Here is a 17,466-nt window from a genome sequence, read left to right as displayed (position 1 = left end):
TTGCTGCCTATCCAAACAGCATATCAAGTGGGAATCGAAGAGTTTGTTTCAAAATTTAATCTAATGTACATCAAGGATAAAACAGAGTATTCGGCAAAAGTAAGAAACAATGCGATATGACAGTTGCCTTTCATAATAAGCTAGTGTCTGAAAAATATCTACTTAGACCTTCTACCGTTAGTTAGTTTATTAGAAAATATGTGACACTTTTTTTTCTCTTGTAAATTAAACAAAAAATTATGAATATTTAGCTCGATTTTTTTTAACACGGCATAACGTCACTGGCTCCTATCCCCAAACTATGACGTGTTTTATCTGGTTCTCCTATGGTAGCCCGAAAAAATTTAATCCTATTTTCACTACCACTAATTTCACTAGCCCTAAAATCAAAAAAGCCGATTTTTTCCTAAATATTTATTTATTAGTCGAAAGACGGATCCAAAACGCCTGGAAGAGCTATTGGTCCATGAAAGAACACATGAAGGGTGAACTTCCGCTAGCCTTAAAGCGGAGGCTCTCGACATGTGTATACTGCCTGTCCTAACTTACGGTGCTCAAACATGGTCACTTACTGAGTTACAGAAGACCAAATTGAAGGTTTGCCAGAGAGCAATGGAGCGCAGTATGTTGGGAGTGAAACGGGTTGACCGGATCCGGAACACTATATTGCGCTCCAAAACACGCATTGCTGATGTGGGTGTCAAGACTGCCAGGCTGAAATGGGACTGGGCAGGCCACGTCAGCCGTATGGAACCCAATAGGTGGGCTAAAATAGCCACAGACTGGATACCACAAAATGGACTTCGGCGGCGTGGCAGACCCAGGCGTCGATGGCGGGACGATCTGGACGCCTTTCTTCGCAGCTGGCCAGAGATCGCCCAAGAAAGGGTAGATGGAGGACATGGGGGGAGGCCTTTGCCCAGCAGTGGGACACCTCTACAGGCTTCTAAATAATAATAATAATAATAATTTATTAGCCCTAATTTTAGCATTCCGAATTTACGTTGTACCTAATTTCACTAGCCTTAAAATCAAAAAGCTGTAACATTTATTGAATCAGGCGTTACTTTGCGGATGTCCATATCAATGAACTGAAATAAATTCCTTGCTCACCCGCGACCTTACGATAGCTAAGCTTATGCAAAATATGCGTGTTCATGCAGTTTCTCTCATCTATCACACCACCACACTACACTGACGCGTTTCGAACTCAACCAGAGCTCATCTTCAGAGTGACACAACCGTACACCATGCTACCTGTTGTTAGACTAACGAACCACAACCACCGTTTTAACTTGTCACTGTAACTCCCCAAGTACCCACATACGTTTTATGAAACAAAACAGAACTACCCACAATTTATTAATAATTTTTTAACCGTCCTTCAAAACTACCTTGATTTTTATTTATTTACTGTCAAGGCATGTTTTATTAACTACCATTGCTGAAATTAGATCCAAACCGTAGCAAGGGAGATGAAACTAAATTTACCTGCTCATTAATAATAGACCCCATACTGTTGTATCTAATTATCTCCATGCATTCTAAAGCATCGAGACGAAACCCCTTGCCACAATAATGTAACACTTCATACGAATCTGAGTTCGATAAAGAATGATTTAGTTCCAACAAATGTTTGGCAAAATTCGACTTATCAGGATGCTCATTCCTATATGCCGAAACATGCTCTTTAAATCTAGCATTAAAACTGCGACCTGTCTGACCAACATATACTTTACTGCAGTCATTACAAGTGAGCTTGTATACACCCGATCTAGTTCCTTTATCTACCTTCTCTTTGTGGTTACAAAGTTTAGAGTACAAAGAGTTGTTAGTCTTAAAGGCTACCTTAATATTGTTTGATTTTAATTTGTTAGAAGACTGCGATGGTAACACGGCGTAAAGCATGCTATTCACTATCCGTGCCTGCTTCTTCTGAACCAAACTATTGACCATTGATTTAGTATAACCATTCGACAACGCTATCTGATAAATAGTATTTAACTCTAAATCAAAATCTTCCTAGAAAGAGGTACCTACAGTTAACAACTCCTCTTCTTTGTTATTTGCTTTTTCGTTTCTAAAGAAGTTGGGATTTAGTTTTTTTTATTTCATAAGTAAATACTTTTATGATATGGGTATATGAGTATTTAGAATTGGATTATTTTTATTAGCATTCATTCGAATGGAATCGAATTCGGTTACAATATAATACATATTTTTAAATTCCCGATTAAATAATTTTATACCTACCCTACTACGTCACTTCTACAATTAGGTATCAAGTTATTATAACAATATCAAGTGATTGATTTGTTTGGTCATATCTATAAGACAATCTAGGTTACCTACCATAGCTAAAAATCGCAAGTGTTAAAATCCATCCAGCCATTTAACTGCTGCTGAGGGGGCCAAAAATAGGCATACATTTCAAAATACATAAGTCTGATTCGGGCAGTCGGGTAAAAAGTATACATTTTTACTTATTTTGTGTCGCTTCACTATAATTTTTTAATGATATTTTCCTTCATTTCAGATGTACAAAAAAGTAACAAAATTCTGTGAAATCGCCATCACAATCCAATATATACAGATTTTTATGACATCGGTTACCTTTGGCTGATTCTAATAAAAGTGGCATGGCAGGCTAAAGTTAATTCAAAAATAATATATATGTTTTTTTTACTTTTTGCATAAAAACAGCTTCTTGGTGTTTCATTTGTTACAAATATGTTAAGGGAACAAAGTATTCCTAAAAACTTAAGAGTTATGGGTTCTTGAAATATTGATGAAGCAGGCTAAAGTTAAATTAGACAGGCTAGTAGTGAAAAGTTACCAGGTTAAAGAGAATTATATCAAAAATCAAAAGAAATGTATCATAAGTTTAAGGGGCTGTTTCACCATCCATTGATTAGTGTGAACTGGCGGTTAGGTGTGATGCCGTCTCTATTTGTTTTGTTCGAATAGACGGAGACGGCATCACATTTAACCGTCGGTTAACGCTAATCAATGGATGGTGAAACAGCCCCTAAATGTAATTTCTTAAAAAAATATGAGTATCTTTGAGGCATATATAAGAAAATAAAATTATTTCAAAATTATTCATATTTTATACAGGGTTATTTGTAATTTACTAGCATCCTTTTAACCCTAAACTCCTACCACTTAAACAAATGTTTTTTGTTTTACGACTTTTTAAAATGGAGCCGCAAAACAAAAAACATTTGCTAAATCATGTATATCTTTTATTTTTTCCTTCCTGTTTTCTTAGCTGATATTGTTCTTTATGTTTCCTTTGGAACTCAGCATAGACTTCTGGATTTCTTTTTATTTTTTCGTATCTTTTCTTTTCGTTCTCCCTTTTTCGTGCTAACCTCTCTTCTCTTGTCTTTTGTTTAGTTTTTGGTTTCCCCATTACATGTCGGCCCTAAAATATTACGATTTAATTACAATACAATGCAATCAAATCAGTCCCTCCGATGAAATGAATGACATCAGATAGTAAAAACTGGCCAAATAAGAACGTACCTAGGCAAAATAACACGAAAAATTCGTTTTAAACAAGTAACGATACCACTATTTTATATGAATGATTTTTACAAACTGTAAAAATTTTAGTTATAAACAGGATCACCATGATTGTTTTTTTAATTTTCAAGCCAATAGTTTCACTTATAGGGGGGGAGGGGACACACTCCAAAAAAAATTTGCAAAAGCTATATTTACGCAAAATTACAGCTATAGTACTAATGGATCTAGTGCGGATAGATAAACAGACACACAAAGTGAAATTATAAGTGTTTAGTTTAATAAAAAGCAATTCTCTACATTTACTTTGGTAGAACACTGTTAGTACTACTTAAAAAAAAGTCCATAAAGTTATTCTTAGAAATTATATGCAATTTTTAAATAAAATAATTTATAGTTCACTTTTTTCTGCCATGAGTCACTTTAGTCTGTGCTTCAGTTACAGATTAAAGTGACACAGATTAAAGAAAAGTGGATTCAAAAGACATTTACTCTAAAACCGTCAAAAATATGAATGTGCCACTCTTAATAACGTAAGTAAATACGTCATAATATCACATTAAAATGATTATCTAATAACGTCCCATATAAATAACATAAAATAATCGAGACAATGTAAAGTTAACATACCCGTTACAAACTCCAGTTTGCCGTCTTCGATCACTAATCGCCACAAAACTATGATAGAAGGTCTCTAACCGTTCCGTACGGCGGCGAGCCAGATATTGGCCGAATGTTTACCGATGATTAAGGTGTGTCTATCATTCTCCGTGTGTGAGTGAGACCCAACAATGCGAACACACAGACTACAGTGAAAAAATCGCTGGACAAACTTTGAGTTTGAATATTGATGTATAAAAATGATTTATTTAGGACCGTATTATTATTAAATGAATATCGTATTATTGTTTTGCAATATACTATAAAATATAATTGTGAAATAGTACACAAATAGTTCACAGGCCTAAAACCGGGAGCATGTCCTTTTGGACAAGACAGACTACAGTGAAAATCGGTACTTACATTTATTTATTTTTTAAAGTAATAAGGTTAAATAAATAAAATGGCCTGGCCTCGGTGTAAAAAGGTCTATGTTTACATATGTCAATTTTTATTTTTTCTGAAAAACGTATATTTAATGTACTTTGTATTCAAAAACTCATTGGCAGATTATAATGCCACTTTTATTAGAATCACCTTTAATTTTGTACCTCTTTTTAAAACAACTTTAAAGCCGGAATGTTCAATTCAGAAAAACCTATAAATGGTACTTACGAGCATTCTGTCTCTTACTTATTGCCATTTGAGACCAACAGTAATATGGCTTATATTATCATATGCCTATATAACTGGTTTGTGTCGTATAGTTTGGCGAGTACGTTTTTATGCCACGATTTCCTGATATATGTGTTAGTATTCCACATTTGGGGTCATATGAAAATACTTGAGCACAACTTGAACAATTTTCCGCGACCGAGCGTCGTCATGAAGGCGAAAGCAGTTCCAATGCGGTACTCAAAGCAAGAGAACAAGGAAGTGATGATGAAGCTGAAGGAGATGATCATGCATTATATGATGATAAAGGAGTAAGTTTGTAACTCTCTTTAAGTATTATTTTATTTTTCAATTATGCCGAAATTAGCACACAGTAAAAGAACCGAAAACTATAGTATACTTCTAAAATTGAATTGAGATATAACTTTGAACATGAAACTACCGTGAGACTCACTCATATTAAATATAATGACCCGGATAACTCACGTCTTAAATCGAGTTTAGCTCGACATGTTATGGGCTAATCCGTAGCCCTTCGTCTTCGGAGCAACGCGACTCAGCGGCTGCTGCAACACGCGCACTGCGCGCCGCCGCTCTGCTCGCGCGACTACCCGACGAAACTGACCCGGCACACAACTACCCGCGTTTTCATCATCATTACAACTGTCAAATGTAGGGTAGCACACAACACTAACAACATCGCTCTGTAAAGGTACGTTCACACACACCGATGACGCAGCACGAGTATTTAACACCGTTTTCCAACTCGGAGGTACCGTCCAACCACTATCCCGGTTGGAATTCGGCCGACGACTAATCTCGATGGCTTCACGCACTTTCCGCGTAATGAAAAATTTCTCTCTCGCAAGTACAGATACCTTATCAAATCTAATATAGTGCGTCGAATCCGAGTCCATTGAGTGCTCGGCCACAGCAGACCCCTTGTCGTCCTGTTTCCTCATACTGCGTATGTGCTCCGATACCCTTGTGGAAACGTTTCGTCAGTCTCTCCAATTTAGCTCTTGCCACAGGCACAGGGAATCATATATACCCCGGGACCACTCAGGGGCTCCTTACATTTGACAGTTGTAATGATGATGAAAACGCGGGTAGTTGTGTGCCGGTGTCAGTTTCGTCGGGTAGTCGCGCGAGCAGAGCGGCGGCGCGCAGTGCGCGTGTTGCAGCAGCCGCTGAGTCGCGTTGCTCCGAAGACGAAGGGCTACGTATTAGCCCGAAACATGTCGAGCTAAACTCGGTTTAAGACGTGAGTTATCCGGGTCATTATATTTAATATGAGATATAACTATGAAAACAACACTATCTCTGCAAACGCAACAGCAAACGATCTTTAGACAATAAAACATTTATGAAATGAATTGTTATGACAAAACTATTGTCACTTTTCGCATTCATATATCGCATTCAATCATTCATTATATGATGATAAAGGAGTAAGTTTGTAACTCTCTTTAAGTATTATTTATTTTTCAATTATGCCGAAATTAGCACATAGTAAAAGAACCGAAAACTATAGTATACTTCTTAAATTGAATTTAGATATATCTATTGAAAACAACACTAACTCTGCAAACGCAACAGCAAACGATCTTAAGACAATAAATATTTTGTGAAATGAATAAGTAAGCCGTGGTGGCCTAGTGGTTTGACCTATCGCCTCTCAAGCAGAGGGTCGTGGGTTCGAACCCCGGCTCGCACCTCTGAGTTTTTCGAAATTCATGTGCGGAATTACATTTGAATTTTACCACGAGCTTTGCGGTGAAGGAAAACATCGTGAGGAAACCTGCACAAACCTGCGAAGCGATTCAATGGTGCGTGCGAAGTTCCCAATCCGCACTGGGTCCGCGTGGGAACTATGGCCCAAGCCCTCTTGTTCTGAGAGGAGGCCTGTGCCCAGCAGTGGGACGTATATATAGGCTAAAACGACGACGACGACGAAGTGAATTGTTATGACAAAATTATTGTCACTTTTCGCATTCATATTTCGCATTCACCTATTTTCTGTCTGCTCACTAAGTGTTGGTGTTCAACAGAGAGTTATTGTATTATATTGTATTTTAGTTACGTAGCTAACACAACGGGATCATACAGCGTGACGCTGTACGTCTATCATGGTTTTCATCTCGTAGCGGATTGCATTTTGCTGTTGGAATGTTCTACCCTGGTAATATAGCTTCTACCTTTAAATTTTGTTAAGTACAGCCGACTAAGAAATTTCTTTATCACCCTTATAAGTGTCAATGTTAGTAGTGTGGCTTAAATCACCAAAGGTTATGTTCACATCGAAGTCAGTGTGACAATGAATCTTAATTGATTTTATTTTCTGAACTCTTGACAATTGTAAAAACACTTGCTTAATATATTTATGATATTATTATTTTGTTTAAATTCTATGTAAAATACTTTTAATGACAGCATATCAAATTAAACTTAATTGTTGAGCTTTAAGTAACATATAATTTTGCTTTTCCAGGAAATTAAGGCATTGGCAAAGTATGGTTTCTTAACGTTGTGTCTATATCAGGAATTAATTCAACTCTCTGTGGTGTTTGAGCTAATTACGTCTAAGGCAAGTAAATGTGTTTTATATCATCTGCGTTCTACGACCCATCTTCAACACTTTGTAGTTCCAAAGCTGTGACGTAAAAGCTTCGCATGGTGGAGCTTTATCGGCTCTAAATTGCGACAAAAACTTAAGTGAATTTATTTACAGCAAATACGATTTGCTTAGCAGATTACCTACTTTTTTATTGTATAGGGTGAGTCTCTGGTCGACGCAGTGTACCAAGTGCCGTGGGAGTGCATGGACACCGGCAACAGACGGACGGTGCTGATCCTGCTGCAGATCGTGCAGCAGACACTGTCGGTCAAAGCCTGTGGTATGGTGCCGGTCGGGGTGCAGACTATGCTGGCGGTAATATCAATCATAAATTATCACCATCATCAACCGAAAGATTTGTTCTTGAGTTGTCGTGTTCGTGTTTTGTCGGATTCCTGTTTTGTCCTGTTTTAATCTTGAAAAAGCATAAAAAGTAAATTTCGATATTATAATAACTATTCAGGTACCACATTTTAGGTCTCTAGTTTTAATCTCCATCCCGAGGGAATGAAAACGCCATTTTACTCATCTGTCTACGACAGATAAAGATAAGAAGTAATGTCTGCCAAATTTCAAGTCTTTAGGTCTAGTGGTTTAAGGTTAGACGTCATCAGTACCAGTCAATCGGTCAACTTGCTCTTTAAGATACAGAAAATAGACTATTATTGCAGTTTTTTAATTACAAACGTTCTTGTTTGCAGATTTTAAAAGGATCGTTTTCATATTTCCTGATGCTGAGGACATTTGCCGCTAACTGATCATAGAAAAGAAGTTTTTCATCTTGATATATTGCACATTCGTTATCTACATTATTCTCAATACACCATTCAATTACAATGCAAAAATATCGCCTGCCATTATTTTTATGATAAATATTTCTCATTCGCTCAACTAGCGCTTTTATTGACGATGTGAAAGATCACATGTGAATAGGGAAGGTAATTATTTAGTTCACTACTACAATTATAAAGTCTGTTTGTTCTTGCGCTCCAATTAAAATAAAGCCTAGGTTACCTCAGTACCAACATTCAGACTCACGAAGGCCCCGGAGAAAGAGACTCTTACTCTAAAGTTTTCTTGCATCCACAAGATTGTTTTCTGATTAAACATGTCCAAAATTCACTAAATTTGTAAAGGACAGTACGAAGCAAATTGTGTATTAAATTTGGGAATTTTTTTAGCGATACAAAATGGATGTATTTAATTTAGGTATATGAAAAGAATCCGGTTTACTTTGAGGTCTATTAGTGCATGGCCAAATCATGTTTTCGAAGATCTTCCTGCTACAAAACTGTCAATCATATCAAGATATGGTTATACAAGTTTTTTGGGCATCCTCTGTTGTTTCTCAATCGTCGCTCAGACTACGTACATGATGAAGAACATGGGAAAACTGGGATTCATCGATTTGGGCCAAACATGCTTGAATATTTTGATGTGCCTCGTATATATCGTAAGTAAATTAATCGAATTGCATTGTAATAAGTACGGATACAGAGACTTCTTTTTCCGATCTGTTCTTCTATTAAGTATATCCTTCTGAAGTGCGTTGTTGCCGAAATCATTACACAGCATGTCTGTCGATTTACTTACTTAGTCGTCTTGCGAGGATCCTTTCCACAAATATTTTTATTTTAATTTTTCAGCAAAGAACATCGCTGCCAATCCAAACAGGTTATCAAGCGGGAATCAAGGAATTTGCTTCAAAATTTCATCTGATATACTACAAGAATAAGACGGATTATTCTGCAAAAGTAAGATTTTCTTCATGCCTTCGTAGTCGCTAGGTACACTCTTGACAGAGTGGTCCTGCCGGTTGAGGACTGGTAGTGAACTTTCAGGACGACTTAGGAAAATATGTGTGGTGGTCCTACTTTGCCTTCCAATCCAAACCACAACGCTGGAGTTTGGCTTTTGTACTTGACCAATTAGCAAACATTTTTCTTCATCATTTCAGATAAATAAGAAAGTGACAAAATATTGCGAAATCGCCGTCATAGTTCAACATGTGCAAATTTACATGGTATCGTTTATGTACAATTTAGCACCTCTTTATAGTAACTTTAATGCTGGAATGTTTAGTTCAGATAAACCTATAAATAGTACTTACGTACATTCCGTCTCTTACGTTTTACCATTTGACTACAACAATGAGATTGGGTACATTATTGTGTGTTTATATAATTTTTACGTCTCGTACAATTTGGCAACCTTGTTTTCGGGTCACGACCACCTGGTTTGTGTCTTTGTGTTCCATATTTGGGGACATTTGAAAATATTCGAGCACGACTTAAACTATTTCCCGCGGCCGAGCCTTGCTGTGAAAGCCAAAGCTGTTCCACTGCGGTACACAAAACAAGAAAGCAAAGAAGTGGCGAAGAAGTTGAAAGAGATGATTGAATATTATGTAATGATAAAAGAGTGAGTACATACAGAACAGGATAAACACACATTATATTTATTTTGTTTATTTTAGATTATGCTAAAAGTTTATTTTCTAAATTTCACAGCAATTTAAGCTTGAGCGTATCTATAATGTTTCAGACCACAGTTCTTAGTCGGTTTGTTAATTCTCTTCACTTTCATAATCATTTTCAACGCAATATTCATCATATTTGACCTCTTTTACAAATCTTACTCTTCTCTCTTTACTCTTTTTACTATACCTACTAAATACTGTTACTTCACGTCTTTCCCTTGTTCTTTGTTAAAGTTTCTTGCTCTTGTTCCTCCTTTTTGTATAATTTTGTCTGTCTACTAATAGTCTGCGATATTTTATTATTTAAGCTCTAATACAACTAAAAACCTTTTATTTTTTCTAAAATTATCTCTTGACGTCTGTCACGAATATTCTTTTAATTTGAAGTTTTTTTAATTTTTTTTTTTATCGACTGGATGGCAAACGAGCAAGTGGGTCTCCTGATGGTAAGAGATCAGCACCGCCCATAGACATCTGCAACACCAGGGGTATTGCAGACGCGTTGCCAACCTAGAGGCCTAAGATGGGATACCTCACGTGCCAGTAATTTCACCGGCTGTCTTACTCTCCACGACGAAACACAACAGTGTAAGCACTGCTGCTTCACGGCAAGATTAGCGAGCAAGATGGTGGTAGCAATCCGGGAGGACCTTGCACAAGGTCCTAGCACCTGCAAAATATCTTATTCTTTATAGTCTTTCACGACTTCAACTTGACTCATCTTGACTTCGACTTGTTTTTTTACTTTGGGCTCATCTGCACTTAACATCAGGTGAGATATGATATGGGGTCAATCACGGTTAGTTTTATGTAAAAAAAAACTTGCAATTTTAACACTTCTAGACATTAATTTTAAAAAAGAAAAAAAGTTGAAATTACCGAGTAAATCAAAACTGCAAAAAGAAGAAATAAAATAATTAAATTAAAACAAAAATAAAAACCATTCTTACTCATAAATCTAAAGTAAAAACTTGGCAGGTGGTAGGACCTTGTGCAAAGTCCGCCCAGATTGCAACCACCTGTTATGTTTTTCGGCGTGGAGAGTAAGACAGTCGGTGAAATTACTGGCACGTGAGGTATCCCATCTTAGGCCTCTAGTCGTAGGTTGGCAACAATACTCCTGGTGTTGCAGATGTTTACGGGCGGTGGCGATCTCTTACCATCAGGAGACCCACTTGCTCGTTTGCCATCTAGTCGAATAAAAAAAAACTTGTTTCTTAAAAATAATTAAAGCTAGAAATATATAAAATTCCTACCGAACCGAGACCCTGGTATTTTGCAATTTTATTATTATTATGTACATATTTTAGGTTCGTAGCAAAAACTTCTAATACGTACAGCGTGATGCTGTGTGTTTACTATGGCTTCCATCTTGTCTCGGATTGTGTTTTACTGTTGGAGTGTTCCACGCTGGTAATTACTTCTTTTGTATTTTATTAAAAAAAGGATCATTCGTAAGTCTGTCTGTCCCCTCTGTTAAAGCCTATTTTCTTTGAAACTCCTGAACTGATCAAGTTGAAAATTGGCACATATAAATGTAATGTAAAACAGTGACCAAAAACGGACGTGTTAAATAATAGTACATTGTGTCTTAAGGGCGGTAAATAAGGAATTACGAACGAGAGTCTATTAGAAGCCCGAAGTCGAAGACAGAGGGCTTTAATTAGTCGATGTTCGTAATTCTAGTACCGCCCGTACGACATACAATGTTTTTCATCACATTTGCAAGTAAAATTTTATATTTATAAAAGAAAAAATATAATTGTTCCAACTATTGGCGATACCTTAGGCTGTGCTCTTGGCAACGTCGCCCTCTACCTCCCCCTCCCTCGGCATGCGCCGCAACGTGCGTGTGCATGTGGTCCATGTGGTCCTGCAGCAGCACCATCAGTACGGGCACTGACTCATTTGCCGACCACGGGTTTCATGACAAGCACATTAAGGTCGAGGGTTTTATTTGGGGGGTTGCAACCAAGGTAGCCTGCATGTTACGACACTGTTTACGAGCAAGTGTGATGAAAATAAATTTTAACTATACTAAACTAACATACAACACGTTTAACAATTGGTAACATGGTAAACGGTTGTGTTGCTCTGATAATGAACTCTGATTGAATTCGAAAACAGTCAGCGCTATGTAGTTGTGGTTATAGTCCGATTTGTGCTTGTTCTTAAAGTGTGAAGATTGGAGGTGCTGCATGAGCAAAAATTTCTTGCATAGACGCATTTAGCTATCATGAGCAAAGTAAAAGTTGCGTATAGGTAGTTCATTGATATGGCCCTCCGCAAGGTAACGCCTGCCTGATTCAGACAGTAACAGTCAATTGAATCCTACTAATATTATAAATGTGAAAGTTTGTGAGTGAATGAGTGAGTGAGTGAGTATGTTTGTTATTTCTTCACACTGAAACGGCTAGACGGATTTGGATGATGGTAAAAAGTTAGTTTATAACCTGGATTAAAACATAACATACTTTTTATCCCGATATTCCCACGGGATAGGGATAAAATCTTGAAATAATAACCGCTGGGCTAAGTGTCATGAAATTTGGTATGTGAATTGCTGTACGTCTGGAATAAGACATAGGCTACTTTTTATCCCAATATTCCCACGGGATAGGGATAAAATCTCGAAATAACAACCGCTGGGTTTGGAGTCATGAAATTTGGCATAGTTGTTATAATGTAACGTCAATGAAAACCACGATGTAGTTTTAGGGAATTCCCACGAGAATTTAATAAAACCCCGGAATTTCAATTCAACTGCTGTATCTAATGATTTACGCGTGCGAAGCCGCGAGTAAACGCTAGTATAAATATAAAGGAAGTTAATTGTAAAGGTGAAATAGAAGATGAAAGGTCCCATAGGTATTTCGTCTAATAACATCGAAGTAAACGCATTTATCATTGTGGCCGTTTCAGAAAATGGATGCATTGGCAAAATATGGACTACTAACTTTGGGCTTATACCAACAATTAATTGATCTGTCTGTGGTGTTTGAGCTCATTGCCTCCAAGGTAAAAGGTTTAGTATATTAATTATAATCTAGTTGTTGAATTCTTCAACCAATGTGCTTTGCTATTGGTCTTGTAAATAAGCTCAGAGTTGCTCAGCGTGTTTTGTAGGGGACTGTGCTCGGGGTTCTCTATGGGATCGAATAATAGGCATGAAAGTGGAAACAGTTAAAGTCTAAAAACTAACAGCCTTATTCATAAAAAATCCTTAATTGAGGTTTGATCGGTCTGTTACTTAGCAGACTGATTAAGCTTGTTAGACGGTTGTCAAGAATATGATTCATAAACGCTTGCTAGCAGTCTGCTATGTTAGCGCTGATAGACTGATTAGACTCGTTATTTGGCACTTGACAAATAAATGGCCTAATCGATAATTAAAAAAAAAAGTTGACAGCAGTGACAGCAAATTAGCAGGAAAAAAAAAAAAGCAGAATTGTTTCCCGCCATTTCCGATCCGCATGTTTAGTTGTGCAAAAAGCCATAATTTGTTAATCATCCTATTTTTTTCATACTTATTGTTAATTTATTGCTGCATTTAGAGGATTTTTAATACAAATTCCTGAAATATCCTGGTCTTTGCGTAACTTCACCCTTCACTAAAATATCTTGGTATGGTTTTTTGCTCTTGTCAAGTCAGCTGTTCAAACTTGTGGCGGCCATTTTGTGACTTAGCAGGGAGATAAAGAGGGTCTACGGTCGCTAACTTTAGCAGAGCCTTGATCGACTGATAGCGCTAACAGACGTTATGAATCATGTTTTTTAGCATCGGCCTTCAAGGAGCCTTCAAGGAGGCTCTAACTTTTTATGAATAAGGCTGTAAGACTTTGCTAGAGTAGCGTCGTGAATTGTACGTATATGTACGTACAGGAGGGCTTGGTTCTTTCTTTAAAATTTGGCGTTTGAGAAGACTACCAAAGGTAGGAAACACGGAAAAGCGTAGTGGAATGAGCCATCATCTCTTCAGAGTAGACACGACCTTCAGCAACGAAGACGACGACGTAGAAGAGTATAGACCAAAATAGAGAGATATCTTACCAAGCGAATAGAAGAAAGAAGAAAGAAAATACATTTATTCGGAAAAGTAACAAACTTGAACGATTACATAAATAAATAACACAGACAAGGAAAGCTGTACCATCAGCCAAATATGTGGTCTACCACCCTAAAGTTGATAAACGTTTGCATGTCACACAACAATAATGCCAATAGACGTGTGTGTCAACTTGAAAGTTCGACTTTAGCGACATATTCATTTGATAGGAGCTTGTTTCAAAATTGATAGACCACTTATTAGGCTGATGGTACATGGAACAAGGACTCAATTTTGTTGCAGAGTGACTCACTGGTCGACGCGGTGTACGGTTTGCCGTGGGAGTGCATGGACAACAGCAACCGACGGACGGTGCTGATCCTGCTGCAGATCGTGCAGCAGTCTCTGGCACTGAAAGCCTGCAACATGGTGCCGGTCGGGGTGCAGACTATGCAGGCGGTATCAACAATGACTTTCTTTAAATGATCTACAATAGTCCTACTATCCTAAATAATTTTAATAAGTTCATCAGTCAGATTATCAGAAACTATCGGACACGTCTTTTTTAGGGTTCTATAGCTAAAATGGCAAAAACGGAAACCTTAGCCTGGAAACAGTGCTCGACCGACGGTACGTCCTGACCGTCAGCGCTGACCGTCGGTTGCGAAAATTCATTCCGTGCTACGCTGACGGTGAACTGCGACGCGTGTGTACAGTTCACAGGTCGGTCGCTCCGTCAGCGGAGCACTGAACGCATCCGTATAGCGCCTAAATAGCCCCTACAGACTCACGCGAGAAGTCTCGGCGAGAAGTCTTGCCGAGAAATTGCGCGAGAACCGAAAAGGCATCTACACTCATGCGACCTTCTCATTCGCATTCTCGATCGTTATCCGGAATGGACGACAGTGCAGCGGCTTTGGTTTTGTGTTCATTAGCATATTGTAATCTTGTGAATACTAAAATTAGAAATCAAATTAAGAAGAAAAGAAGACGCATGAATTACACTTGTAAACACGACAACGTCGACAACACACAATTAAGTCCACGGTCGCACTGAGACCGAACAAGAATGTAATACCGTTCTCGTGTCTCGCCCGAGAAACCCTTTGAAAATACCGACACCGATCGGAGAACAGGCGAGCGCGAGAACGAGACGGCAAGAAAGCGATCACATTCACGCTTCTCGGGTGTTCTCGGCGTGAGTCTGTAGGCGCTATAAGGGTTTTTCGGGCGAGACACGAGAACGGTATTACATTCTTGTTCGGTCTCAGTGCGACCGTGGACTTGCCGCTACAATGTCGTCCATTCCGGATAACGATCGAGAATGCAAATGAGAAGTTCGGGAGTGTAGATGCCTTCTCGGTTTTTCGTGCAATTTCTCGGCAAGACTTCTCGCCGAGACTTCTCGCGTGAGTCTGTAGGCGCTAATACAATCTCATAGCTCGTCGGTCGACCGACGCCGCGCACTCGCCGCGCACTCGCCGCGCGCTTGAGCACTGTTTCCAGCTAACTATAAGTTTCGCCATGTTTGTCTATCCGTCCATGACTTTGCTCAAACTTAAAACCTAAAGTAGCTAAAAGTGGCTCGGAAGCTGTAACGTTTCGTGTGCTCTACCTACCCCATTCGGGAATACAGGCGTGATGTTTGTATGGATACGGAACCTTAACTTAGGCGTGTCCGACACGCTTTTGACCGGTTTTTTTTTTCTTTTGTCAATTACCTAGACAAAAAAGGATGAAGATAAGGGCCCTTCAGTATTTTTTTGTTAAATTGACAAAAGCAAAATACGAATCCAATATTTTCTGACAATCTAACTGACAGACTACTTTTTATATGTATATAAGAGGGGGAAAACGAGCATGTTGGTCACCTGATGGGAAGCAATCACCGCCGCCCATTGACACCTGTCAACACGAGGGGTAGAGACTGATAGGTCCGTTTTTACCCGACTGCCCAAAGGAGGGTTATTTTTTCGAGCGTATGTATGTATGTATGTATGTGGGTATGTATGTCCATTTCTTTGGTCCTCGCTGCAGCCTAAACGGCTAGACGGATTTTAACATATGAGTTACCACTGGATTCGTCATAACTGTCGGAGTGACATAGGCTATATAAAATTTCAATATGGCGTCTGCGATAAAAAATATGGCGGAGCAATGAAAAAAAGTTTTTTGTATTGTAACAATATGGGTATCAAATGAAAGCTAATAATTAGCCCATTCTAAATATATACGCGTTATAATACTTTTAGCGGCTGTTTCACCATCCATTGATTAGCGTTAACCGACGGTTAAATGTGATGCCGTCTCCGTCTATTCGAACAAAACAAAAAGAGACGGCATCACACCTAACCGCCAGTTAACACTAGTCAATGGATGGTGAAACAGCCCCTTAATCTACTATTTTCACAGAAGTATCAAAAAGTATAAAATAAAAAAACATTAAATTTTAAAAATAAAAAAAACCGACTGCCTTAAAAACTAAAAGGAAGAAAATAAGTCTTGTGGTCGTGTGGTAAATGAGCTTCTTGACAGAGTTCTAGACCACTAGACTTATTTTCTTCTTTTAGTTTTTAACGCAGTCGGGTTTTGATTTTTTTAAATTTAATGTTTTTTTTAAAGGTCTTGTAGCTGTACCACCAGAATTTAAATAAAATATTATTATTGTAGTTTACAAACTTATATAGAGACTTTCTTGTTCGCAGATTGTGAAAGCATCATTTTCATATTTCCTGATGCTGAGAACATTCGCCAGTAAATGAATATTGAAATGCAGTTTTTCATATCTGGGAAAAAACGTTGCACAACCGATATTGTTCACTATGTTTCAATTCTATCACAAAGGACATGATGCAAATAATTAAATAATTATCATTAAACATTTTAAATTATTGGTGTTTGACTTCAACGACAAAAATGCCAAGTTCAATGGTCAGCGTGTGTGTGTTTGCATGCATGCGAGTGTGCGTGCGCGTGTTCGTGCGCGTGTGCGAGCGCGTGTGCGTGCCGTGTGCCGTGTGTGTTGTGTGTGTGTGTGTGTGTGTGTGTGTGGTATGTGTGTGTGTGTGTGTGTGCGTACGTGCTAGTGTGCGTGCGCGAGTGCGAGCGCGTGTGCGTGTGTATGTGTGTCTGTGTGTGTGTATGTGTGTCTGTGTATGTGTGTGTGTGTGTGTATATGTGTCAACTTTTAGAAATGTTGAAAATCGCCGACATTCTAAGAGGACGTATCTGAATATCAAAAATTAATAATCTAATATAAAAAGTCGACGGTCAAAATATCGAAAATAGGGTAGTTTGATATTTTGACCGTCAATATTTTAACTATCGATATTTAAATTTTCGATATTCAGAGTCATCATTTTAAAGCTCAATGTCTCAATAACAGCTGAACCTTAGATGAATGAGGTATATTTTTAAACAGATTTACAATATTATTAAATGATATGTAATATCACAAGTATTTAACACAACTTTATTTTAACACAGTAGGTTCGCTATTTGAAGTGGGTCGCTAATGCGATC

General features: G+C 38.0%; 1 protein-coding gene across 1 annotated transcript; it reads left to right on the top strand.

Moving 5' to 3' along the window:
* The first annotated feature begins 4,731 nt into the window (after nucleotides 1-4,731).
* On the top strand, nucleotides 4,732-16,804 carry LOC141440226 (uncharacterized). The gene is given in 13 exon segments (XM_074104685.1): nucleotides 4,732-5,114; nucleotides 6,883-6,985; nucleotides 7,295-7,390; nucleotides 7,580-7,735; nucleotides 8,122-8,169; nucleotides 8,602-8,626; nucleotides 8,629-8,873; nucleotides 9,067-9,174; nucleotides 9,378-9,841; nucleotides 11,210-11,312; nucleotides 12,822-12,917; nucleotides 14,248-14,403; nucleotides 16,650-16,804. Coding segments are annotated over 13 exon segments (2,004 nt in total). The 5' UTR covers nucleotides 4,732-4,767; the 3' UTR covers nucleotides 16,707-16,804.
* Nucleotides 16,805-17,466: the final 662 nt, after the last annotated feature.

This window comes from Choristoneura fumiferana, chromosome 22 (assembly GCF_025370935.1).
Source record: "Choristoneura fumiferana chromosome 22, NRCan_CFum_1, whole genome shotgun sequence".
NCBI classification, from domain to species: domain Eukaryota; kingdom Metazoa; phylum Arthropoda; class Insecta; order Lepidoptera; family Tortricidae; genus Choristoneura; species Choristoneura fumiferana.
The sequence above is the reverse complement of the archived record's forward strand: the minus strand, read 5'-3'. Positions and strand labels throughout refer to the sequence as shown.